Source organism: Bemisia tabaci, chromosome 1 (assembly GCF_918797505.1).
Source record: "Bemisia tabaci chromosome 1, PGI_BMITA_v3".
NCBI classification, from domain to species: Eukaryota; Metazoa; Arthropoda; class Insecta; order Hemiptera; family Aleyrodidae; genus Bemisia; species Bemisia tabaci.
Genome location: NC_092793.1, coordinates 56140016 through 56166214, shown reverse-complemented (window position 1 = coordinate 56166214; position 26199 = coordinate 56140016). Strand labels below are relative to the sequence as shown.

The following is a 26199-nucleotide window of genomic DNA, read 5'->3' as shown; positions in this document are numbered from 1 at the left end:
CAAGAATGCGTGAATACTTCACGCATTGCGCCAAACAAAGTGCGGTCAGCATGGAACGCATAGCGCCTACAAGACTGCGTGAATACTTCACGCATTGCGTCCAACACGGTGCGGTCTGCGCGGTGCGGTCTACGCGGTGCGGCGGCGGAAGTTAAAATCATTAATCCACATTTATGTTTGTTCTTTCATAATTTTTTCGTTCATTTCCTATGAATGGAAGGCCTTGTCCACACAGAGATAGGTTTACGGAACTTAACTTTCGCGCAAAGTTTCGTGAACTTTTGCTAGTGGTGTTGACAGGGGTTTCCCAAAAAATGTGTTCAACACGAGTAAATGCGTCTTATGCACCCCTCCCCCGCTGGCACGTTCATTTGATGGTTTTTATCGAATTTCAAAACGAATGAGAAGGGGGCAGCAAAATATAGGCGGCCCATGGGAGGCAAGTAGGTGAATCCGGCCCTGATTGCAACGCAGGGGTCTAGTAAGTGCTCGATCGGCGGATTGCAGACCACGATTATATGAAGTTACCTGAAAAGGGGTAAAAAAATGTGAAGGCATCCAGAAGAAGGGGGATAATGTGAAGGCATAAGGCATAAACCAGCTAAGAGCAAAGCTGTCTGCAAAGGAAACTGCGCAACGCACTCTCTCATGCAAAGAAAAAACTAGCTCTTTCATGCTAAGGAAAGAGTTGAACGCGCACTTTCATACGAAATTATCGCCCTAAAGGGCCGCAACTCGTTAATTTCGATGGGAAACCATATACATCAAGCCTCAAATGTCCAATTTCAAAATTTAGGCCTTTTAGGCCTAGGCGCGCCAGCAAGAAATCGGAATTTCGGCCTGAAATTTTCTCTACAGTAAATTCAGCCCATTTCCCAACTTTTTTTCACTACCCGCCAAAAGAATTCCTAAAAAAGTCGAAATCGCTCCACCCTAAGGGATATAGTGAAGCGCGATATATCCCTTACGTATACTTATACTATATCCCTTATTTATACATGGTTGCGGACTTACACCGTCGATAAGTAATATTTACATCAGAGCAGACTAAAAAAAGGTAATAAAATTTGAAACACCTTTTTTGAGAAACATTAGCTGCATAATGTGGTTAATCATGAATGTACTGACTTCTACAGTTCTGAGCGCTGCGTGTGTTAGACCGTACATTTTTACTCCTTTGATTACCGCCTTGAAAAAGGCGGTCAGGCAACAGGCCTTACACGGATCTGTGAAGGTGTGACATTACTATCGTAATTTTTGGTACACAATGAAATTGCTATTTTTCTACAACAATACTGCACCATGGCGTCTTTTTCCCAAAACCATGGGGGGATGACCTTTTTTGCTCAGCAAAATTGTATGACGCCTAATGTAACTAATGCTCTTAAAGAACAAAATATTTAAATCAAAGTTTTATAAAAATCAAGTTTTCGGCAAGTTTGATCCATTTTTTCTGTTGATTTAGGCCCTCCGAAATGAAAAGCAGCCGCCCCCCCCCCCCCCCCATAAAGACGCCATTGTACCGCACGATTTTTGCATGCGTCCTGCCTATATACTTGTGAAGTTGGCAAGGTCATTGCGTAGCAGGTCCAGGGTCCCAGGTTTTCGCGCTCCAATCAAAAATCAGTGTTGTCATATTGATTGGAGCCTGCAGTAATGTGAAGGCATGGAGAGCTCGAAGTGGTAACCAATCAGGACCCTGACCTTCAGCCTGGTTGCCGAGCTTGATCGTGTGACCCAGGCTATAATTTTCTAGGGGGTCCGCTAACGAAGACGTTGGGGAATTGCCGAACAAGAGTATGTTACAGGAAGAGTAATGCCATGTCTGCGCCGCTCTCTAATTGGTCCTCCAATTTGTTATCTTTCCTAAGGCCTCTCGGGTCTAATTTACACCTAACAAACCCGATTCATAGTTTGTAATCTTGAAAGAGAAACGAATATTACCGGGGAAAGAATAATTTTCTCGATAATGTCTATCGAAGCTTGTCGCGAGCTTAGTCCAGAGGTTGTGAAAAGGCGTCTAGCTCGAGCACCCTTACTTCTAGCGTCTGAAGCTGTGGCTGTGAGATTTCACGAGTCAAGACTGAAATAAAAACTGAAACTGAGGTCAATCTGTGGTGAGTAGTACTGTGGTATGAGTGTGGCACGCTTGTGGTGGCGGAGAATTATTGCGTCATAGACGAGTCCACCAATCAGCTGGTGAGAATAAGAATAATTATCAATGCATCGCGCAACACTGCTCTCTAAAAACACACGAAGAGCATGGGATCTTGATGTTGCCTATATCTAAGTTTTAAAGTTCAATACGAGTCAACACAGGTTTTTGAAACTTGAAATGAAGTATTGTCTGCTATAGAACCTTAAATGATCAGTAAGTTATTTCCTTTCTTTTTGGTTTTTTATGATACAGTTCATTAAAACCGAGCCTCTTTAGTTTTTAAATCTGAAAAAATTGCTCAACATGACAACGTCGAATACCGTGGCAAGTCTCGGGCGAAGGTAAACAAGTCTCAAGAAGAAGAAGCAAATGTGAAACCTTGTAATATATTTAAAAGAATTGTTAAAAAAAGTTGGCCTACTAAACTACCACAAAAAATAGTTGTTTCCAATGTTATTAGTAATTGTGTTAAGTTTCATCAAGCCTCTATCTTAGTGAATAAAGTGATAATTATCATTTGTTATTGTGGTGGAAGCCTTTTTGTCCTAATTTGAGGAATCGGCCTGATAAGAAGGTAAGCATGAATTTGTAGATTATACTGGTAACCTGTTAAAGGTAGTTAACTCCCACCGCCAACTTACTCAGAAGCTTTAGTTCTATCTTATTTTCCTGCTTCAATTTTCTCTCATTAGTGATGTCTGCGATTTTGAAACAGACTCTCATGTTGCTCCGTTTAGTTGGCCCACAAAATTATGATATCTTACCATGTAAATTTTCATCTGCAGATGTTGAGGACAGTCCAGCGTCTAAGCTCAACAAGGAAGTAGTCAACTCCATAAACTGTGAATTGCTCCAAGGTCCCCTTACGATTAGTTTTGGATGTAGGTTGATATGAGTAGCCTAATTTACGCCTTGTCGTTCAAAATAGGAGTAAGATTTAGTTACTGTTGAGCCTCTTAAGCAACACTCAACTCAAGGACATTTCCATGGAATATCTTGGGTTAAAGGTGCTCTCCAGGATATTATACGGAACATGACAGGACTTGGAATGATCCGAACTTCGTATTTTGATTAATTTGACGATCTTTAAAACTCATGAGCATGATGTCATTCAAGATCAAACTTTCTCTGTGCCTTTTTCCTGAAAATCTTGGCTGATAAAAAATTTTCCAGCAACTACTCTTCAATATTCTAGGTTATCGTGACTCGAAATATTCCTGTTTTGAAAATTAGCCAAAACACTCAGGTTTAGATGAAAAAGATTTTAGAATAATGCTAAATCCACACTAACACCAGGGGAAATTTTAGCTGAAGACTGCAGGAAAAAAAGAAAAAGCTCTAAAACATTACATTATGAAATCTATGAAGGATTGAGGAAGGATAGTGTTCTGCCGCGGCAGGTGTATAACAAATGCTTCCTGGGAGCCTTCACATGGTTCATGCGGCCTAGGAAAGTGCTTGGTTCTGAAATTATTTTCAAAGGCCTTGAAAGCACTTGATTCTTGGGGAGGGTGCTTGAAGAGTGCAGGAAATGTACTTGCAATGACAAAATCATCTAGAAAACGTTGGGCATCTTGGAAACAAACCTCCCAACAACAGAGAAGTGTCGTTTTGTGGATAAAGCAAAGTTCTCTGTTACGCAGAGAAAACTGTACGCTTAGGAAAAAATGAGAAAGTGCTTGAAAATTCTTAAAAGATCGCTTGAATTTGCAATATTGAGGCTGTATGAATCATGGATCGGAGCCCCTAATTTTTCTCCTGGTATGGCATATCTGCCCAATCATTTTGTAGCCATGCATATATTCTCCAGCAAATAATTCACGCTCAGAACTTAGGTAAAAACCTGCTAATGGCTGTGTGCAGATCTAATCCGAGGCCTGGTCTTACCCTCGAGTGACACCTATCGTGGTAATGACAATGTGGATAATGGTAGATGCTGAGTCCTCCAATTTCCTACTAAGACTATTAAAGAAAAAGTAACATTTTGACGGTGTAAGTTGGTAATCACATAACTCGGTTTGCGACATCGCAGACTTCCTATCATGCTTTATGTTTTAAACAGGAAACTACTCAACTGCAATTCTTCAAAACCGCCGGGAATTTTCTTCTCTGTGCGAAGAAAATTCTGCAAAAACTTCAAGGAATGATGTCAATTTGTTCTCCTTTAAAAAAATGACATCAAGGCGGAGATTTTCAGACACCTCAAACGAGTTATTTGATTGCCGCCTTACACCGTCGACTCGCCTTGAAGTCTGTTGCATGTTTGCAATTTTTAAATTATCAAATAACTCATGGTCTTAGTACAGACACCAAGCAGAGATTGCAATACTTATGACGCCTTCTTATGCATTCCATCAATATTTTATGAAGTGCAACAATTAAGACATTAACAGATAGCGTAGAAAGGTATTGAGACATCAGCGTGGCGTTGGGACCAGATCTCATCAAAATTTTGAGAAAAGTCTGACATTTTCAGCAGAAGCTCCAAATTTGTGTTGATAAATAAATCGCAAAAATGTACGGGGTTTCAAGGCTTGCGCTCACAGATAATTACAAACCTCAGTGTCTCCTGTTGTCCATATCAAATTTTCATGAAGCTAGCTGCATCACTATGCATTATAATCCATCCTCTTTTAATGTTTCAGATGGGCTCACATGAGGCGTATCTTCTGAAATGGGACAACTACCTCACTCACATAGTTAAAGAATTCCACTCCTTCAAAACTGGCAATGAGCTGGTTGACGTCACCTTAAGTTGCCAAGGCAAACGGATTGGAGCTCACAAGATGTTACTGTCTGCATGCAGCCCGTACTTTAAGGATCTATTCAGGGTAATTTTTTGTTTCTCTTTGGGCTTTACAAACTCATTTTCTTTTTCTGAATTTTATAGACTGAATTTCCTATTTTTCCGCATCAAATCGAGTTCGAGCAAGAGCGAGACAATTTATCTCATTGTTTGCCCAGCAGCTTTCTAATTTTATACTTTAACTGTGGCAATTATTGAAAAATTTTGACATTTTCTTCACCTTTTTGTAACTACGTACAATTCGCTCGGGGTTCCTCTGCTGACCCTCTCCATTGTTTTCTTTTTGACTCATTATCGTATTGATGATTGTAGGTACTGTGCACTTGAATACTTGAGTTCTCACAATTGTAAACACGTTTCACAGGTTCATCAACAAGTCATTCTATCTTCAACTTGAGACGTAAAAAATTCACATTTCTATTGTTTGAAAATACATTCACCATCCACTGCTGCTTATATATTTGGCACCTATTATTTAATGCCAATTTCAATGAAATGCAAGCAGTTATTACATTGCGGCCGATTGCCCACACTCATTCTACAAAGTTTCAAACCTTTCATTAAGCTGTATTTCAACCGGAAAATTAAAATTTAAGTAATGATAAAAACCATTTGAAAGATACGGCAGTCAATATTTTTGGACTTTGAGTCCTCTCCGAGTGATCGTTACAAAGAAACCCCACGGAAACAAGCATTGTCCAAGGAGCATAAGGTGGTACACATGGGAATGTATAATTGGTTTAAAAATGTCATTTTTCGAGAAGAGCTGGACAGGTCCATTTAAATTTTTATTATTTTAGTAGTTAAGTACTGCGCATGAAATTTCGTCAACTTTACTTTTCTAGTGTTTTCAGATGAAATTAGGTATAGTACTTCATGCTTTATATTATGTCATTACTGTAGTTCACTTATTTCAATGCACCTAATTTATTTCAGGAAAATCCCTGTAAACACCCAATTGTTATCATCCAGAATGTTAAATTTGAAGATCTGGAAGCAATATTAAAATTTATCTATCATGGTGAGGTGGAAATTGCTGACAGTCACCTCGTGTCTTTTCTGACAACTGCTGAGCTCCTAGAAGTCAAAGGCCTTGTTGATTGTGACCGTAATCCGAATAATACAACTAAAGTAAGTATTTTTGCTGAGGCACCTGTCAAAAATTTCAATCAAGTGTTGATTCCATCAGTGGCATTTGGAAATAATGTGCAAACAGATAATTCTCCAGGAAAAGCCTTGATTTCCTGGTTTCTTCTCTTTATGTTATTTATTTAATTTTGGGCCTTCTAATGCCACTTACTTATTAGTTTTCTTGAGCCCCTCCAATTTTAATGAAATTTGGTATACTTGCCTCGCTAAGAGAGAGACTGACAATTACAAAGGACCTCGCACACTCCTTATGGGCATGTGTGCCCTGTTCGATTTTCAAAGTTTTTATTGCATTAAATCCGTCTATAAATGCCGACCAAAAGTCATCATTCCGCCAACTTTCTATGAGCCACCGTTTTTGCAATGAACAGTCAAAGAGATCACTCATTTCAGCACATTGAGTGCGGTTTCGTTCGCTTCAGATGTGTGTAAATCTTGTAAACAGAAAACCAATCAGCATCTGAGCGACAGTCTTATCTCGGATTCCATGCGCCTTTACTTTTCAACGTCCAAATCGGTTTCTTTCCCATTCCTAGTCATTGTCCTTACCAGACAGACATGCGCTGCGTTTTGATTTCAGCTGGCCTATCCTTGAAATTATCAAAACTTTTAATTGTGGATTGTACAAAAACAGTGGCTCGTAGAAAGTTGGCGCAATGACAACTTTAGACCAGCATCCATAGACGATTTCAATGCAACAAAAAAATTTGAAATCAAACCGGACACACATATTCGTAGGAAGTGTGCGAGGTCCTTTCCATCCAACCACCCCTTTCCTCCTAATTTTTCTATTTTGTTATTTTTGTTGCAGGGAAGCTCCGTCTATTCTCCAGATACTCTTACCAGCCCATCAGAAGCTCCTAAAAGTAAAGAAATTGATCCATCCCCTGATGTAAAATCATTAGCACCACACACCCCTGTCACTAGCCATTTTAATCACTCCCCAAAAAAACGGAAACTTTCTAAAACTGTTTGTGATTTGTTGGAGTCTGAGAACTCGAGCAAGCAGAGTCACATTCCAACCCAAAAAGCCGACTCATCTGACATAAATCCGAACAGTAGTAGCAGTTGTGGTGAAGATTCCGGCCCTGGAGAAGAAGTTGGGCGTAATCTCATAAAATCAGAGTCAATTGAAATATTTCGAGTTGTTCCACATGAGTTTTTAGACGACCCTGTCGAAGTTTTTAGTAATACACTGAAAAGAAAATTAGACCCAGCAAAAGATCGAATCGACAATCGAAAAACAACAGTGGTTTCATCAGAATTTACAAGGTGTAGTCCAAAATTTTTGAACCCTCCTTTCGATCAGAACTCAAATCGCCATGATTTTGAATTGGAATTGATGCAAGTGAAAGAAGAAGGAGATTTGACAGATGAAGTGGATGATACTCTTTCAAATGCCTCTGAGTCACCAATTAAAGGTATTTATAAAATTATAGGAATTATTTGTGATTCAGTGATGATATCCTAATGATTGTTTAGTTTGCGATGATTTCCAATTGGTAGAAAAGATCAAGCGCAGTTTTCAGAAGGCTCCAGAAGCACAAAATTATTTTACTAAAAATTACAGTCAAAATTGAATCTTCCTCAAAATACTAAAGCTATACACAAAGCAAAAATCTGGCTGCTAAGTGTGTATCTAAAACTATTGAACAACTATGTCAAAGAACTATCATGTGACTGAGTTGCACCAATGAAATAATTCAATTTTTACAAACAATCATATCTCATTGTCAGTTTCGCAATTGGACATATTCATGGTATAAGGAACCATGCACAAAAAAGTAAAATCAAAAGAAGTCAAGCACAGTTTTGCCACGAAGTCACAAAAAAGAAAAAAAGTTTATCTGTTGGAAGATTGGATAGTTTTTGAACAGAGTCTAACAGAAACACACCAAACCCTACTTCAGAAAAAAATGAGTTGGGAGTAGTCTTGAATTTAACTGGTTTAAAACTCTCTCCTGTCAAAAATTCAAAGTCAAGGAAAATATTCAAACCATAAAACGGTCATTGAATTGTGTTCCTAACATTGAGACCTGTGGTGGAATAAGACTTCAGACCTTTTCTCATGGTTCTAACTTTATGTAACCTAGTGAGTTTCCGTTCACTTTGGTTCATTTACAAAATAAAAATTATTCGCTATGCTTCCTTATCTGAATTAAATATAAGAAAATCAATTGTCACTCGATCCACAGGATTAGAAGCATGCAAAGGATTCTCAAGGTTCCATTATTAATACTATTTATTGATGACTTTGCATTTTCCCCTATTTTTCAGATCTGTCCAACTTTGAAGCAAGCACCTCTGATTCATTGAACACTTCTACTGGCTGTGAAGATCGTTTTACTTGTAAAATTTGTGGCAATGCATACAAGCACTTTAATTCCTTGTCATCACACATGAAGAAGCACAAAGGGCAAACCGTTTGTCCTCTGTGTTTCAAAGCCTTGAGCACAAGATCAAAACTTCGTCGACATCTAATTTTGAATCACTCTGTTCATCCGAATGACGCTGCCAATATGATCCCATTGTATTCTAGGGGACCATCAAGTACAAAAATATCTCTCAACAGTTTTATATCTACCTGAGTTAGAGACAACTGATCTTAAATATTTCATTAATGTTACCAACCGGTTTACGCATTTGTTACCCCTTGAATCTTTCAAACTACAAGTTTGTGAGAACATTTAAAATTTTGAAGTAACCAATTGGTCTCAAGTATTTTGTGGTAAGATAATAATACTGGCGTATAGTTATTATTTTCCCGGGAAATGGGAAAAATTGTATTAAATACTGATCGTTAGATCCCAACCTGTATCAGGCCTTTGTATTAGGCTTCTGTTTGAATCTTGCTACCAATTTTTATTTCTGAAACTTCACCATTTCCAATTGAAACGAATTTCAATTTCAACTGCCTGTTTTCTTTACCATTCACCTGAAATCAAATTTTCGTTAATTTTTGTAAAAAGTTGACACGCAGTACCGTTTTAATGTATGTCTCTTGCTGAAACAGCATTTTCCCCCTTATAGATAGTTACCAGTTAATTTGAGTTTAAGTTTTTCCACGTAATTAAAGAAAAACTTGGTGATTTTGAACTCTTCCAAAATTTTTTAACGTTTGATTGTTGCATTAAATTTCTAACATTAATCACAATACTATTATTCTTGCCGTTTCCAAAATGGTGGGGCACAACCAAATCTAGTCATCCTTACTCTTACTTAACTTTTTACGTTTTGTTATGTCCTTTTTTCTGTTGATTTCTATTATCATTCATTTATTTTCTCTTTTCTTTCATAAGAGTCAAATTAAAAATTAACTTTCATTGTTCCAATTTTGTTACCCTGAATCAAACTGATACATGATGTATTTGATACATCCAATGTATCATTTGTCTAATATTTTCTTTAATCTTTCAGTTTATTTATTTTTTCCCCATTCTTTTTTTGTTGTGTTGTGCAGTATTTATTTAGACATTAATTTTTACGTTTAGGTATGTCCAGTTTTTTCATTCCTAATTTAAGGCTAGAGTGCCTTTGGTATCATCTCATTTCTTTTTAGCAGTGATGAGACTGCTTAAATTTCAGTGAGCTTTCTGACCAAGTTATGCTGCATTGACTAAATTGTAAGTTATCATGTCTGAAGTTTTCAATTCAGATTGAAACCGGGAAAACATACTTCTAAGAGCATTTAAAAGTATGAGCCTGTCTTTTTCCTGTGATTGATTGCAAGATTTAAATCGAATTAGAGATGACCTACAAGTTTTAAGTATTGGTCATTTCACCAGATTGAAACCAACAAGTACCCAATAGGAAAATTAATAATTCCAAATTTCTACATGTTTAGAATTATTTAATTTTCAACCACCGTTCACATATTTTGCCTCAAAGCTGTATCACAATTTTGATCCTTGTCACACTTGTCATTTCTAATGGATCGTATTTGATACTTCAAACAGATGAGATTCTATCGATATCGATCGGTTCAATTTGTAAGCGAAGCCTCAAAAGTCAATTGGGTAATCTGTGGGAAAGGGGTTTTTCGGGTGTTAAAGATTTTTGATTCTTACAAGAACAATATGGCAATGAAAAGTGAAATTTTTAAAAATTTCCTCTTTTCCAGCTTTTTCAACTTAAATCCTAAAATTTTTATTTGTGGTTATGCTCTATTGGTTTGAACCAAACGATACATCGAAACATTATTGAATACGATCTATCATTTTGATCACAATGCTATTTTCATTTATTTTTAAAATAGAATCCAAATCAATAGCAAGAGTGTCACTATTCTTCTGTTAATTTTATTGTACCATGAATGAAGAGAAACAAAAATTTAAAAAGGATTTAAATAAATGATCAAGTAAAATGATATGATTGTAAAACACCCATACCACAATTGCTTTTATGTAAACTGGAAACTCCAACAAAAAAAAATATTTCATTGAATAATAAAAATACTTGCCTAAACCTTTATGTAACTACAAAAATTGTCAACTTACATGTGAACATCAATCCTGAATTTCAAGGATCATTTTATACGCATTGACCCAATTTTTTGGAATGAGCCGTGGCAGTGTTATCTTTCATTCAAAGCTCACACAATCAGTCTCACTCATCCTCCATTTTATGTGAAGTTTACACCCCCCCCCCCTCCCTAATGGAATTTTGTTGGTTCTTTTCATAGGCTCCAAGCTCTTTTGTCTATTCTGGATAAATTGCAGTGATCTGTTAATATCCCCCTTCCCCTAAAAATTAGGTATAATACATATTAATAAGTAAGTACATTAACTATTGAAGTATTACAACATCTAACTATGTATTTGAATAATTTACTTACGCATTATCATACATTAATTTAGTAAAGTTTGAAATTAAAAATGTAGTCAGAACTATGCCTCTCCATTGCTGAGGTTGATAAATTTGCTCAAATAGTTTTAAGCAACTTTCACTGACATTAGTTGTTGAAATGTTTATTTTTTTGTGGTGAGTCAATGTAAAGTTACCAATTTGGATTGATGAGTTAATTTATCTCTTCGATAGAAATGCTCAGCTGCCCAGCTGTGCTTTCTTTCATGAATACCCTCAGCCTCTGTATTAGCAAAGCAGTACCTAAGTGATATCACATTTCAGAACATGAAAGTGTCAATTGTTAATTGTTCTTCTTTTTTCTTTTTCTTTTTTTTTTGGTTGTTGAGGACGAATATTATTTAATAAATATGCCTTTTCTCTCGTAATTGTTGTTAGTTAATAAACATTTACTTTTGCAGCTTGCAGCCACCCAAAAATTGAAAAAGTATAGGTACTTTTAAACTGGTGGAAGCAGCCAGTCTCAGAGCTTGCTTTCAACTGGACAGATGGCTTCAGTCATGCTTTCTCCACACATATCAGACAGCATGTTTGGCCTCAGTAATATTTTAAGAGAAATAAACAGTTTTAAATCAGTTTTTTTTTTAGAAGGTACGCCTGGGTGTATTAAGCTCAAGCGATAACTATGACAGGCTGTATCCTCCTCATGTTTGACATGGTATACTCGCATTTGAGCGAAGGCATGATATGGCTTTGCAAGATATGGTCGGGAGGCCAGTAGTGTGGTTCTGTATTCAAAAAGCGCAAGGTTTTTATTCCCTGAAAAAACACAGAAATAATATACATAATACTTCAAAAACTATCATGATCAAATATTTAGTTACCGGTCAATTTGACCCGACTTGGGAGTTTGTGGAAGAAAATGAGGTCTTGGGCATCTAAGGGCCATCTAGTTTCGCCATTGCACTTAAGAAATCATATCTGTGTATTTAGGCTTGTGATGCTACGAACTTCCTGTCGCATTTTATTTTGTCGAAAGATGAAAAGTCATCGCTTTAGTTCCAAAATTCAGGCGATTCACCAGGATTGTTCTCTGAAAATTTGGCTTTTGAACGTACAAATTTATTTTTTCCGAGGGGAAAAAACAAAAGAAAATTCAAATATAAGCAGGCCCGCCACATCCCATCTCGGGCCCTGGTACCAGTTTTAAGGTCCGGGCCCCAAGCACGGAGGGGAGGGGTTCGAGGGACATCCCCCGAGAAATTTTAGAATTTATACGACTAATCGGATGCATTTTGAAGCTTCCATAAAGAATTTTTCCATCAATTTCTGCGAAATAATTATGTTTTTTCTTTCCACTTTCAGCACAAAATACTTGCAAATTGTTGCATTCAAAACATCTGGAAAATTTTTATTTTTTATTTTTTTTTTTTGGGGGGGGGGGCATACGATACTATTTTCAGTTCTAAGAGGGCCAGGCCCCCCTGGATTCCCCCTTCGTTTGTCTATGGCAAGGGAGTTGAGCCATGAGCCATTGAAGTCGAGGATGCCCAGACTGGAGACTCTTAGCATCTGACGACGGAAGAAAATGAAACGCAGTTACTAAAAATATCCCTCTGTACTGAAAATCTTGAAAATAGATAGAAATTCTCCAAGAAGTATACTTCTTTGAAAATTTAAGAAGAATTCTACAGTGCCCCAGCGTGTTTCTGAAAATCTATTCACCTTTTGCGAAATTTTTAAGGTAAATTTTTCACTTTTTCTTACGAAACAAGGGTTGCATGTGAATTCGTGGTGGTTTATCACGGGTAACACGGGCCCCCTCCGGGGCCTGGGCCCCGGTACCAGGGACCCAGTATCCCCCCCTTGTGGCGGGCCTGCCTTCATGCACGCTGGGCTTGTCGATTTCCTTTGACATTTTTGCAGTGGTGAATGCATGGCTGAAGTGCGCTTCAGCTAGAATTGTTTTCACGAATGGGTGGTTTTTCTACGAGGATTATAAATAAACGAAGGTACGGAATATAACAAAAGAATATGAACTATGCAAAACGATAATCCGGGTATCGAAATTTGGCTGTTTTGAAAACGCCTTCAAATGCGGCGTGATACCTCACGCATTCCGGAGAGTTCAAATAGTTGTATCATTGCGCCGTAAGAATGTGACGGAAGATTAAAATGGAGATAGCCTCCATGCACGATGGACTTGTCGATTTCCTCTGAAATTTTTGCAGTGGTGAATGCATAGCAGACGTGGGCTCCAGCTAGAATTGTATTTACAAATGGGTGGTTTTTTCTACGAGGATTAAAAATAAACAAATGGCACGGAATATAACAAAAGAATATGAACTATGCAAAACGATAATCCGGTTATCAAAACTTGACTGATTTGAAAACGCCTTCAAATGCGGCGTGATGCCTCACGCATTCCGGAGAGTTCAAATAGTTGTATCATTGCGCCTTAGAAATGCGACGGAAGATTGCAATGGAAATAGCCTTCATGCACGCTGGCCTTTTTTATGTCCGTTAACATTTTTGCAGTCATAAATGCGCTTAAGTGCGCTTTAGCTAGAATTGTATTTAGCAAATGGGTCGTTTTCATAGGAGGATTATAATTAAACGAGTGGTTAGAAATGGAAACAAAATAATATGAACTATGCAAAACGATTATTCCGATAACGGAACATGGCTGTTTCGAAAAAGCCTTCAAATGCGGCGTGAGACCTTACGCATTCCGGAGAGTTTAAATAGTTGTATCATTGCGCCGTAAGAATGTGACGGAAGATTTAAATGGAAATAGCCTCCATGCACGCTGGGCGTGTCGATATTTCCGCTGTAATTTTTGCATTGGTGAATGCATAGCTGAAGTGGGCTCCAGCTCGAATTTTATTCACGAATGGGTGGTTTTTCTACGAGGATTATAAATAAACAAGTGGCACGGAATACAAGAAAAGAATATGTACTATGCAAAACGATAATCCGGGTATCGGAACTTAGCTATTTTGAAAACGCCTTCAAATGCGGCGTGACAACCCCACGCATTCCGGAGAGTTCAACTAGTTGTATCGTTGCGCCTTAGAAATGCGACGGAAGATTGCAATTGAAATAGCCTTCATGCACGCCAGTGATGCCAGGCGTACGGATTTATCCGTGCCGCGCGGACATTCCCTATACCGACCTAGACCGCGTACGGACAAAAACCTTATGGGAAAAACGCTTCCCTATCTTAAAATATCCGTACGCGTGACGTCACAGAATGACGCTCAGCCAATAGCAGCTCGGAGAGCGGTAGGGCGTACGGATCTCGCACACGGAGCACCCGGGAACACTGATGCACGCTGGCCTTTTCGATTTCCGTTAACATTTTTGCAGTCATGAATGCGCGCTTAAGTGCGCTTTAGCTGGAATTGTATTTAGCAAATGGGTGGTTTTTATAGGAGGATGATAATTAAACCAGTGGTTAGAAATGGAAACAAAATAATATGAACTATGCAAAACGATAATCCGGGTATCGGAACTTGGCTGATATGAAAACGCCTTCAAATGCGGCATGATACCTCACGCATTCCGGAGAGTTAAAATAGTTGTATCATTGCGCCTAAGAAACGCGACGGAAGATTGCAATGGACCACTAGACAATTTACGAATTTAAGCAATCTGATACATGTTTCTTAGCCGGAATTTCACGTTGAACACCATTCACACAACGAAAATTACTGAAACCAACTCCTAACGAAGATATTAACGTTTATATTTCACATTGGTTACGAGGAATTTGAACTGCCCGCTCACAAGAAACCCAAAGCTCTACGTGAGTCAAATCGTGCACTACAACGGTTTTAACAAGCTTCTCAATCGAGCTATGTTCATTTCCCACCATGTGTTGTTCAAACTAAAAGCAATTTGCTATAGCTGAGCCAAAGCGTCAAAACTGAGGTTGCCAGATTTTTATATCGCAGAGACTGTCATGATAAGCGTTTAGCGCGCGATGCGAATCACGTAGAGCATTGAGTTTTCATGAGCGGGTGGTTTGAATTCACGTATCAAGAATCATTAAATATCTTCGTAAGGAGTTAATTGCGGTAATTTTTGCTGTGCGTATCGTGTTCTACGTGAAATTTTAGTCACGAAACATGTATAAAAATTCTGAAGTTCGTACCTTGTCTAGTGGTCCATTGAAATAGCCTTCATGCACGCTGGGCTTGTCGATTTCCTCTGAAATTTTTGCAGTGGTGAATGCATAGCTGAAGTGCGCTTCAGCTAGAATTGTATTTACAAATGGGTAGTTTTTCTACGAGGATTAAAAATAAACGAAGGTACAGAATATATAAGAAAATACCGGTTCCTCTTCATGTTCCGCAAAATATATAAATTATGACTTTCTTCTATTTTTGTGTGTTTGAATGTGGGTGGCATACCATAGCCCCTGAAAATATGAAATGTTACAGCCTCGTGAAATTTAGTGAAACATTTCACTGAAACTTCCAATCTGTCACTTCTTTCTTACGTTTCATGCCACCCTGGCCCAGTTAGAGCGTTGAGGAAGAGAAAGGCCCACTGTCTCCGCCCCGTACCAATCAAACCGAGCCAGATCTGGCAATCCGCAAAAGAGACATTCCATATTATATATATTTCCGCTGCAAAACTGGCGAAAAGAGGGGTGCATCAGAATTCCCCTTTTTCCCCTCCCCTCATTTTTGTCGTAGGTCGCTCACGCACCGCCGCCGCGCGCCGCCGCGCCGGCCGGTTCGCCACCCAACCACCATGCCGCTTTCAAATGTTTCCATGGAGGTGATAATACACATGTTTGACGCTTGGCGCTAGAATCGTGGCGCTCAAATGTCCCGCCTCTCGCGTCCTACCCCGCCAGTCCTGCCAGTCAGTTATTTTCTACTCGCGAGGGGAGACGCCACGCTTTCGCTCTCCCATCTATCGTGCTCTACGCCGACAACGCGTTTTTTTTTCACCGCTGTTAAACACCACATGTTTCTCTGTACGTTCCTCCTCGATTTATAGTCGTTAACTGTGTGTCGTGGCTGTGAATGTTAACTCTCTCATCACACGCATTAGATCATTTCTTCAGTTTCATTATTTATATCCTTTCCAGGTGAGGTAATTTTTGAAAGTCATGTAGGTACCTACTAAGATTTTTTCTTCTTTTTTTCCAATGTAGGTAGTTACGTTTTTCACTACGGAATTCGAAGTCCCGAGATTGACTGAACCCGAAAATTAGTACGAAGTGTCGTATTCAGGTCCGGAAGATGAGCAGATATTTTGCATCATCTAGGTATGAGGTAGATTATACCTACCTATGTAAAAATTACGAAAATATGAAACAGTCTGGAATTTTTCGTGTGAGGGTGTGTTTGTGAGAGTGCGTGTGTTTTCCACTGTATTTTTTTCGAGTTGTGTCACTGTAATTAATATTTCCTTGCCTCTTTTAATACTTCGTCCAGTCTGCTAATGTGCCGACAAAACCATAAGCGATTAACCCTCTTGAGCAGGGGCTCTGTCGCGAGAAAGATCTTAAAATTCTTTGAGCATATTGCTTATAAGCATAGCAGTTTCTTTTGCTGGCTGCAAATGAAGCTTCCAAAGGTTTTCATGTATATAGAAGGTTCTTTTCATTGAAATTTTAATCATCACTAAATCATCAACTAATCAATGAACTATGGTCCTTTTCACATTGAGAAATTTCCATCGACAGAAACGAAAACGATTGCAGGCCGCGTGAGTCCACCATGGCGTAAATATGAGGTTATGTATGTGTTTACATTGGAACCACTGTGGCTCATCAGCTTCCACTTAGGGATGCCGAATTTTCAAATCAATCGATTTCGGGAAATCGATTTGATTTTCGGTCACAAATCGATTTATTTTCAAATCGGATGGAAAAAACCTATTTTTTTGAAAACGATTTTACAAAATTTGTATACCCAAGTTCGGCGCCAAAAACATAACAACTGCCATACCTACTAACTGAACTTGAAATGAAACTGGAGTTTTACAGAACTTAGGCCTTATGTGACACATTAACGTCGGAAATTTTGATTTTTTTCCACAATACCTAATTCGATTTCGGCTCGTATAATCTATTCCGATTTTTAATCGATCTCGAAAAATCGACCTGATTTAATCGATTTTTCGGCGCCAAAAATCGCTCACAACCTCCATCCCTTTAGTTCCACTTTAAATTAAGTGCGTGCCCACTAACTCGCTCATCGCTCCATTGCCGCTCAGAACCCATTGCCAAAAAGAAACATTGGTACCTATCGTTCAAATCAACGTATTCGCAGAAAATAGGTACACAGCTTATAGGTTCTGGTAGAGTATCCAGAAGTCACTGTGAAGTTGTTTCGTCCAACAAAAATTTTGGATGTAACGCAAGCTTTGAGTTCATTGCAGACCTACACACGTTCAATTCGCGAAGAAACAGAGAATATCTCTCAAAAATCACCTTTGGAGGTTCTGTTTTGGGGGTTTTATGATAATTAAGTGAGGCAGTTACGGGCCGGGGCGCGCTCGATGACAAAGAGAGTTGGCGAAAACGTTATCGCAACGTCATTGCCGAAATTGACGTCGCGGCAACGTTTTCTTGACGTTTTAGGAGACTAAAATCGTGCTTCGGTTAGTTGCCGGGTGAGGGAAAGTCATCAGGGATCAGTGTTCGAAACTCACTGGCGCCAATGCACCAAATGCGCCTAAAAAATCGGCCATGGCGCCTATAAAATGAAGGCTCTGCGCCAACGTGGCCCCTAAAAATCTGGATTTTCATAGGAAGTCACATAAAGGAAGAAAAACAAATCTATTTGAATTGAAAAAACTCAGAATTTTCAGCACTGCAAGTGAAAGCTTTTTCTATTCTTCACGGTTTCATTCTTAGTGCTTTTGTCTTCTCCAAGTTACAGCTACTTACTAGTTCTGTTACGAAAACACCTTGCGTCTAACTTTTCACTAAATGCGCCGGAATATATAAGCAAAAAGTCAATTTGGCCCCTAAAAAATCTTTAATGGCGCCTAAAAATCGGGCTTGATGCGCCGCATGGTTCCTAAAACTCAAAGGTGAGTTTCGAACACTGTTAGGGATAGTAGTTTTTTTCTGAAATGTTTTTCTCGGGACTCAAAAAAACATTTTATCAAGCAGCATCATCATTTGTCCTAAAAAAGAACCTTTATTTTAGTGGGAATATTCCAGCACCACAAAATTAACCGTAGGCTGAGGGTTTTTGAGTTGGGCAGAAGTGAAATATTCTCGATTGGACGAATCCCTTCACAAAAGTATAGATTTTCAGTATCTGTATGCCAGTTGGGCGTATTTATGCTAAAAGGAACTATATCTCACGCAAAACATATGCACATAGTTCCTTTTGGCATAAATACGTCCAGTTGTGCGAACTTGCTGCTCAAGACTCGTGGGTCAGGGTGATTCACCTGCGTCTGGCTGGCCGGCTGGTTTGCCACCAGCCGCATCCTTGGTTGCCAAATTTAAGTCAAATTTTCCATCATCGCACCGCATGGACAATAATATCTTACCATCATGTATTCATGTACAGCAAACTCGATCGTTATTTGTCCACCTTAATTGACGGGGGTCAAAAGAGCTTGATTTTTCAAACATTGTTTTATTTTTCCGATTGTTCATTTTCGAAAGTGGAGAAGTCACTTGATTTTCCATAATGCTGAAAAATGTTCAAGCTCTCAAGCCCACGTAAAAAAGTCGAAGGGGCGTTCGAACATTGCATTATGCACGCACTGTTTCTGATCCCTGCATAACGGAATGTTATGATCTCTCCAAGATTATCCAAAATTCCCAAACCTCTCAGCACCAGGAATCACCTTTTTCATTTCAGCACCAATTCTGCCGTGCTAAGGAAGAACGCCGTATGAACATTCGAGAGTTGCCAGACTTCTTTCAATAAAATGTTTATTTTTTTATTAATCTTTTTCTTTGAAATTTTCAGTAACTTTAGGTAAAATTACGAACAAAATTATGTGAAAAATTCGAAGAAAAAAATTCATTAGTTTACCTGGAAATTTGCGTTTTACCGTATGAAATTTGGCAACGCCTGAAAGTTCATGCGGCGTTTTCCCTTAGCACGGCAGAATTGAGATAGACTTGAAATTTTGTGAGTGATCCTAGGCCTGAGGAAACAATTTTTTGACCCCCTCTCCCCCGCTCCTTCAGAAAAAAAACAACGTTGAAAGATCAACCCTAAAAAGGGCAAGAACACTAAGAATGAGAGATGGTGCGGAACCACCCTTGAATAATCATCACTCTGTATAATGATCGAAAATAACGCTGCCTAACACCCCCCCCCCCTCCTTCCACTGTCCTTCCGATTAGATGCACCTCGTAATAATTGAATGAAGCCCCGAAGTCTGAAGTCAAAGAATAGGTGGCGCAATAAAATGGCAATCGATTTTTAAATTATGACGGATTCCACCTTTGTATCGATTAACTTCTTTGTATTCTCCCCCGAAACGCTTACTTGAGAGTTTGCATTCTCCGTGTTAGGATGTTGAATGACAAGGAAGCAATTTTTAGTTTCGAAAAACCTTCGTCATGCATAAACGTGTTTCAGCCTTATCTCTCTTACACGGAGAATTACACCTATTACAAAGGTGTGCTTCTTCTCGATCGTGAATATAATTACCTATTCCGCAAATTGTACGGTGACTCTATTTGGCAAAGCACAACCTACGACCATGTTCGAAAACTCCCGGCTCATTTCCATTCTGCACTAAATTATCGCGTAATCTGACCGAGTTTACTCTCCGATTACCACGTTGTCTAGGTGATGATTATTTAGACTTTATTCTTAGCTTCGCGCCAGCTAATGGAACTGAGTTACTTCACGACTGATGTGTCATTAGCTCGCAATTATTCGCCTTTCACAGACACGACGTCAGAGCAGACCATCGATTAGCAAGCCGTTGTCGTATGAATATGCATACAAAAAGAATCTTCCATTCCTTTACTTGATTTTGAACACAGGATGCAGTCATATTCAGTGAGGAGCAGCGGTCAGGTGCCCGAAAAGGTTAAAATTGAACATCGTATATCAATCAGAATATTTTCAAATCTACTCTATTCTAATAAAATCATTTTTAAGACGCTCGATGGACGGAGTGAGGAAGGGGAGTAAGACGGTCCATGGGCAGGAGTGAGGAAGGGGAATTCAAAGGTCAAAGTTTTAATAGAGTGGGTATCTTTACTTTCAGAGACCTTTGTTTAGTCATATGTTAAAATTTTTAAAACATCAGCTTGTGACAATGAGGCCTTGTCCACACGAGCGCGGTTCGCGGAACTTATTCCGAGGAACTTGTTCCCGGAACAAGTTTTAACTTATTCCTCCAAAACCCCGAACTTCCCCCGTACTCCGAGCTTCTATATATGTTTCTTTTGATGTGAATTTGTTTGTTTTCGTTTTTTACGTCCTTTACATGTCTTGATATTTATTTTTGTTACTTTGGCAGCCGTAAAAATCTATTATTTTGCGATAATTGTATAGTTTGATTGAAGTTCCGGTTCCAGTTCGGGCAAACTCGTGTGGACATCATGCCTCGTTTCAAGGAATAAGCTCCGGGAACTGAGCAGTTCGTCGAATAAGTTCTTCGAACCGCGCTCGTGTGGACAGGGCCTGATGACATCAAAAACATAGGAGAAAAAACGGGAAACAAGGCTAAAAATTACACATAAAAATGGTAACCCCCGGTGACTCTTGTTACGGATGTACGAACTGCGAGGGAGTAGCAGGCCCGTTACAAGGGGGATACTGGGTCCCTGGTACCGGGGGCCTGTGCCGTCCGTGACACACTACTTCGAACTCACAAGGGGCCTTCAATGGGGCCCAGACCTTAAAAATGGTACCAGGGCCCGATATGGGACGTGGCAGGCTTGGGGAGGGGGAAGGGCGTTAAAACTCCAATTTTAAACGTTAAATATTTTAAACACAGCCTTTCCCAGCCAGGCAGGGTTGACGATAATCCCCCTCGCGTTAGTGTTGGGCGAATTCATTTTCATTTGAAAGCTAATATCAGACGAATTTTTCTTGCAGGATGCCGTTTCCGTGCCAGCGCCATCATGGAAATTCCCTCCAAGCGAGTGCCATCAGCGAGTCCTGATCATTTTGGGTGCGAAATCGGTAGAGCCCCCAGTGCCGAGTTGCCAGCCCGAAGCGCGGGTCGTGGCTCGAATGTGAAGTGCGGGCGATCGCGTTGATGCCGATGCACGCGTCCGCGAAGTGAAGAAGTCAAGTGCCAAGTGTCATGTCCGTCCAAACGTCCCTCGGCAGCGACTGAGTCTCCGTTTTCTGCGCGTTGTGAACCACCCCGAGTGTCGGCACCATGTCAGCCACAAGCTACGACGTCGGGGCCGCCTCCGAGAAGATGGGAGTCGAGCTCCGCAGCATGGGCAACAACAAGCAAACGCGCTTCCAGGTGAGCAGAATCTTTGCACTAGGTCATGGACAAAGTTATACGAGTATACACAAAGCTTACTCAAAGTTACAGATAAACCGGTAGACAAAGTGATATGCAAAGTTATATACAAAACATAAGTAAAGTTATAGACTAGGGTATAGACAAATTTATAGACTAAGCGACAGTCAAATTAATGGACAAAATCACAGATAAAGCTATTGACAAAAGAAATGACGACCCTGGTAAAAATTGGCAGTAGAATGTGTGTTCCAAAACACCATAGACCTACAGCCGGCTGTAAGATTTCCAATAGCTTCCATAGCTGGCTACACAATTTCTTATAGCCTTTTATAGCCGATGGCAATTAAGTAACAGCCAGGCGATAAAGTGTATGCTAAACGTTACTAATTACGGATACTAGGACTTAGTTAGTTTTTGGATTACCTCTCTCTTTTTGTGCCGTAGTATCTTGATTTATTTTGCGAGGAAAGCTCCGTGCTTTTGAAGGATGCCTGTCATTCTTAATATGTTGGAGCGCCTTCAATTTCTTATGATACTGTGCAATATCTTTGGTGTGAAATAGTTGCTTCAGACGCCGTGGCACGCTGCTGCGCGGCGGGCGGGCAGAGAGCGCGAAACGCGCATTGGCGCCTACAAACCTAACAGGGATACTTCACGCATTGCGCAATGCGTGAAGTATCCCTGTTAGGTTTGTAGGCGCCAGTGCGTCGCCGCGCAATGCGTGAAGTATCCCTGTTAGGTTTGTAGGCACCAATGCGTCGCCGCTCCGCTTTGTGTTAGGCTCTAATATTTAATCTGGCGGAGTCAGCGTTATTCAACTCATGATTTTGAAATGTTTGCACATTCTGTATGGATTATTCTCATTTGAATTGATGAAAAAAAAATATGTATTAGAGGAAAATACAATGTGTGTTTTGTAAATATTAAGGTGGTTCCGTATCAAACTTAATGATTTCCAAAGCACACGAATTTCTACACAATTTCTTATAGCCTTCTATAATCGATGGAGAAAAAGCAACAGCCAGGCGATAAAGTGTCAAGCCCGGCGATAGGAACTATAGCCGCCCGGCCGCATGATTTTTTATCGCTTCGTATAGCCCGGCCGTATGCTTTTCTCCGAATTCTACAGCCAGCTATATGATTTTCTGTAGCCTTCTTTAGCCGGCTATAAGAATTCCTATGGTATTTTGAAACGCATGCTCTTATCGCCAATTTTTACCAGGGGAAGTTTTAGACAGTTTCAGATAAAACGATAGACAAAGTTACAGTCAAAGTTGCGGACAAATTAACAGATAAGAGATAGATAAATGTATAGACAAGACGATAGTCAAAGTTGTAGACAAGTTGTATACCAAAGTCGATAGAACCAGGTGAGTCCGATAACAAAGATGTTCTTTGGGATCTCCCGATCATGGAGACGAATTCCCCCTATTTGCTGTTTCATTATACTCCCCAAATTGTTCCCCAATTTACGTTGTTCCGTTGCATGGTCCCCCTCCCCCCCCTCCCGATCTCCCCGATTTGCACAAGGCCAATGCAAATGGATTAGGGGACAGTAGAGAGTGACAAACAAAGCGGGGATCTTTCCTCGCCGCCGTTTTGCAAAGAATCACACTCGACTTTCCTAACGGACTAACTTGGGTCTGCCGACCTTGCTGTCGAATGTGTACTAGGCAAATACTCTATAAATACCCGAGGCAAAGCTTTGGATATTTATGGAATTTCGGCCTTATGAATACCCAGCTAGTATTTACCCGACCAACATGACGTTACAGTGCCTTCGATTGAGGAGGATTTGACGCTTTGGCGATAATAATGGATTTGTTGGTGTGTTTGTGTGTGTGCACAGGTGAACCGTGTGGGTGACGACGGGGACGGCGGGGGGGCAGACGAGGTGGAGCACGAGGAGCATGACCACCTGATGGACTACGAGCAGGAGGGCGGCTACGCCAAGAGCTTCCGGCACCTCACCCGCGAGGCCCTCCCCCGGATGGACAACTACCGCAACATCATGTCCATCCAGGCCGCCTACCGCCCCACCCTCGACGAGCTCCACAATCAGACCCTCCATCACAAGGTAAATGAGTCCTTTCATCACTAAACTCTCATTTCTATGCATGACCATTAATATCGAATCTTTCCAATACGACGGACGATGCACGAGTTAGGTACAAAGCTCGGACATGACGTCGTGACCTTTAAAAGCTTGTATCTTCGGCAGTACAAAACGCAGGGGCCGTATAGTTTTGGTCCTTCCACCGTATTTAAATACACGGAGAAAAAAATTTCGTGCATGGGACCCGAAGTTTAGGTCATGTGGATCTCTGAAGTTTTCGGATTGAGCATCTGAACACTTTAGGTCTAGTTGTCGAGGTTCGGATCTTACATCTGAAACTTCAGTTCTTACATCTGAAGTACTTCGGTTTTCACATCCGAAGAACTTCGGTTCTCACATCCGAAAAACTTCGGTTCTCACATCTGAAGTACTTCAGATGTAGGAACTGAAGTTTCAGATGTGTGATCCGAACCTCGACAGCTAGAGCTAAAGTGTTTAGATGCTCAATCCGAAAACTTCAGAGATCCATATGACCTAAACTTCGGGTCCCACGCACGAGGATTTTTTCTCCGTGTATACTTAGGACGAGTCTCAACTTCACTTAAGTCCGGCTCAGCGCTTCTGATTGGTCGGCAGTGCGGTTTGGACTCATCGATGGATGTTGCACCTCTATGTGAAAGAACCGACAAAGGCCCCAGGGGTTTAAGATTGGTTTCGTTGGTTTTTTCCATAGAATATAACAGAGTCGCAACGTACAGGAGTGCCAATGAAGTCAATCCACGAACGAGCCATTTCGAGCTCTTTATTCGCCGAAAGTGAATTAAGTGTGAACCAAACGGCATTTTTTAACGTGGCAGCTTATAAGAGAATTAGGGCCCAAAAAAGTGGTCAACCTATGGATTGTGGGATGTGAGTGGTTCTCGGGGTTTACTGATTTAAATCGATACGCATTTTCGCGAATTTTGGCAAAATATGTCGGAAAAATCATATCAAATTAGAGTCCACACCACAAAAGTTTACGCACTTTTAGACTGCTACGGAAGATCTGTCCTCCTTGCTTCTTGCATTTTCTTACTTTACCTGTCACAGTGACGTCAGACGATCCTCTGTCGCAGTCTAGAAGTGCGTAAACTTATTTGGCGTGTACGAAGCCTGGAGCTGCTTGGTCCTCGCCTCCTCGCGCATACGGTGTCGCCAGTCTCCGCACATTATTCTCAGGAGTCCTGGACAAATCAGCCTCAAAAAGTGACTTCATCGGCGCTCCCCTACATTGCGAATCTATTGTACTCCATGGTTCTCTTGTACAATTTCCTTCAAGAAGCACATCTTGGGTAAATTGTCGGGAACACACATCAAAATATGGAGTTTCAGTAAAAAATGTCATGTCTTACCTTTCTGAATAATCCACTGTGCGACGCCATGAATACCTATCTCTCCATTGTGACCATCGGCACGGCGGTTCTAGTTCTTTTTCTTGTATACACCAAGATTATTTTGAGAGTATACATATATCGCGGCGAGTGAGTGGCAAGTCTGGGGGCCGGGAATCCAAGGAAGAGGGACCTAGCTTGGAGGCCTCCCCGAAAAATTTGAAAATTTTAGCCTCTCGAAGAAGCTACCAGAGCATATTTAAATATCCAAGGAATATTGCAAGGAGTCAAGCATGTTTTTAAAAAAAATTGTGTCTCTCGTCAGTTATTGTTGCAAGAATAAGCGATGATTTCCGATGCATTTCCGGTTGACTTGCTTGGGTAAGGAATGCGGGATCCCTGAAGTGCATCGTCTCTGGCCGCGAAGAGCAGTCGTATACGTAACCATCTATCAATCAAGGCTGTAGAATTATGAGCAGCAAGTTCCCCGTTGGTGAATCATTGACAATGAGAGACGGATAAGTTGTTCCGAATCATTCTTCCTTATCAGAGTTTCAGTGGCGAGGCGTGAATGATCAATTGTCGATATTTTTCCCCATTTGAAACTGTGTCGAAGAATCGATCATTAAAGTCTTCGTCGCGGGCACCCTGTTTATCGATCCTTTTCCATAGGTCTAGATGGCAGATCAATCGATATATCGCAAAGCACGTCACGCCACAGCAAAGCTTCTCCAGGCCCTGATAAAGCACCCCCACACCTCATAAATATGCGTCGGAAACCACCAGTCAAATCGGACATTCTAGGCAGATACTTAAAAAATTCTGCCAGAGATTTTGCCATTTTGCCTGATTTTTCATTGAACGAAAAGCCCCAATATGTTTATAGTTGCTCTTTAAGTAATAATGTTTTCAGAGCTTTTAGCACTAAGAGTAAATATTTATCTCAAAGTTGCTCGATGCTTCATAAAGTACTTGCCAGGTACTCTAAAGCCTGACGATAACAAATTATGTGAATAGTTACTTGAGTAAAATATTTACTCCTCTGATCAATTTTTCCCTCAAACCTTTTTTAGATTAACGGCCGTTCCTCTTTAAATATCTCGACCGCCTCCCCCTCGTAACGATTTTGTGACGTAGGTCCCTCCTTTAGTAATAATACATTGCCGTATAAACGGTTTCCCTGTCCCTCTGGAGCGTTACATATTTTATGAATGGCCTCCTAAGGATACTCATTCGTCAGTAAAGTTCGAGGAGATTCATTTTTAAAAATCCAATTCGCATAAGCGCATAGCTGGAACTTGTGGAAGGGGACCAGGGCCCTTTCATCCTTCACGAGTATTCAGGGGTGCAGAAGTGCAGAATCTTCCAAGTTTCCACGTCCTCATGCGCCCGCCCGCCAACTTTCCACATTGTCCCC

The 26199-nt window shown here is 40.3% G+C and overlaps 3 protein-coding genes across 5 annotated transcripts in view; 2 read left to right on the top strand and 1 right to left on the bottom strand.

Annotated features, from left to right (window-relative positions):
- LOC109043126 (cytochrome P450 4C1) overlaps positions 1-2073 on the bottom strand; it is a 55288-nt gene extending 53215 nt beyond the window's left edge. The window contains exon 1 of the mRNA XM_072303849.1: positions 1945-2073. The gene's annotated coding sequence lies outside the window, so the exon portion shown is untranslated. The remainder of the gene's footprint in view (positions 1-1944) is intronic.
- A 407-nt stretch (positions 2074-2480) lies between these two features.
- Positions 2481-11263, top strand: LOC109043177 (uncharacterized). Its single transcript, XM_019060290.2, has 5 exons — positions 2481-2732; positions 4804-4989; positions 5901-6095; positions 6925-7534; positions 8391-11263. The coding sequence occupies exons 2-5, from the start codon at positions 4804-4806 to the stop codon at positions 8699-8701; spliced, it is 1302 nt and encodes a 433-aa protein (XP_018915835.2). The 5' UTR covers positions 2481-2732; the 3' UTR covers positions 8702-11263.
- A 4525-nt stretch (positions 11264-15788) lies between these two features.
- The window catches only part of Ncc69 (sodium chloride cotransporter 69), a 59743-nt gene continuing 49332 nt past the window's right edge, over positions 15789-26199 (top strand). The window contains exons 1-3 of one of the 3 annotated variants that reach the window (XM_019060167.2): positions 15789-16020; positions 20972-21353; positions 23206-23433. In XM_019060167.2, coding sequence (XP_018915712.2) covers positions 21261-21353; positions 23206-23433 — 321 coding nt within the window. In that variant the 5' untranslated portion in view covers positions 15789-16020; positions 20972-21260. Of the gene's footprint in view, positions 16044-20971; positions 21354-23205; positions 23434-26199 lie in introns of all 3 variants that reach the window. The other 2 variants (XM_019060168.2, XM_072303810.1) reach the window with 2 other exon arrangements.

What these genes read in the sequence shown, in the direction of transcription:
- LOC109043177 (XM_019060290.2), top strand. Translation starts at nt 4,804, where the DNA reads ATGGGCTCACATGAGGCGTATCTTCTGAAATGGGACAACTACCTCACT. An exon ending in ATCCGAATAATACAACTAAA is followed by an intron (nt 6,096 to 6,924) that starts GTAAGTATTTTT and finishes TTTTTGTTGCAG; the next exon opens with GGAAGCTCCGTCTATTCTCC. An exon ending in CTCTGAGTCACCAATTAAAG is followed by an intron (nt 7,535 to 8,390) that starts GTATTTATAAAA and finishes CCTATTTTTCAG; the next exon opens with ATCTGTCCAACTTTGAAGCA.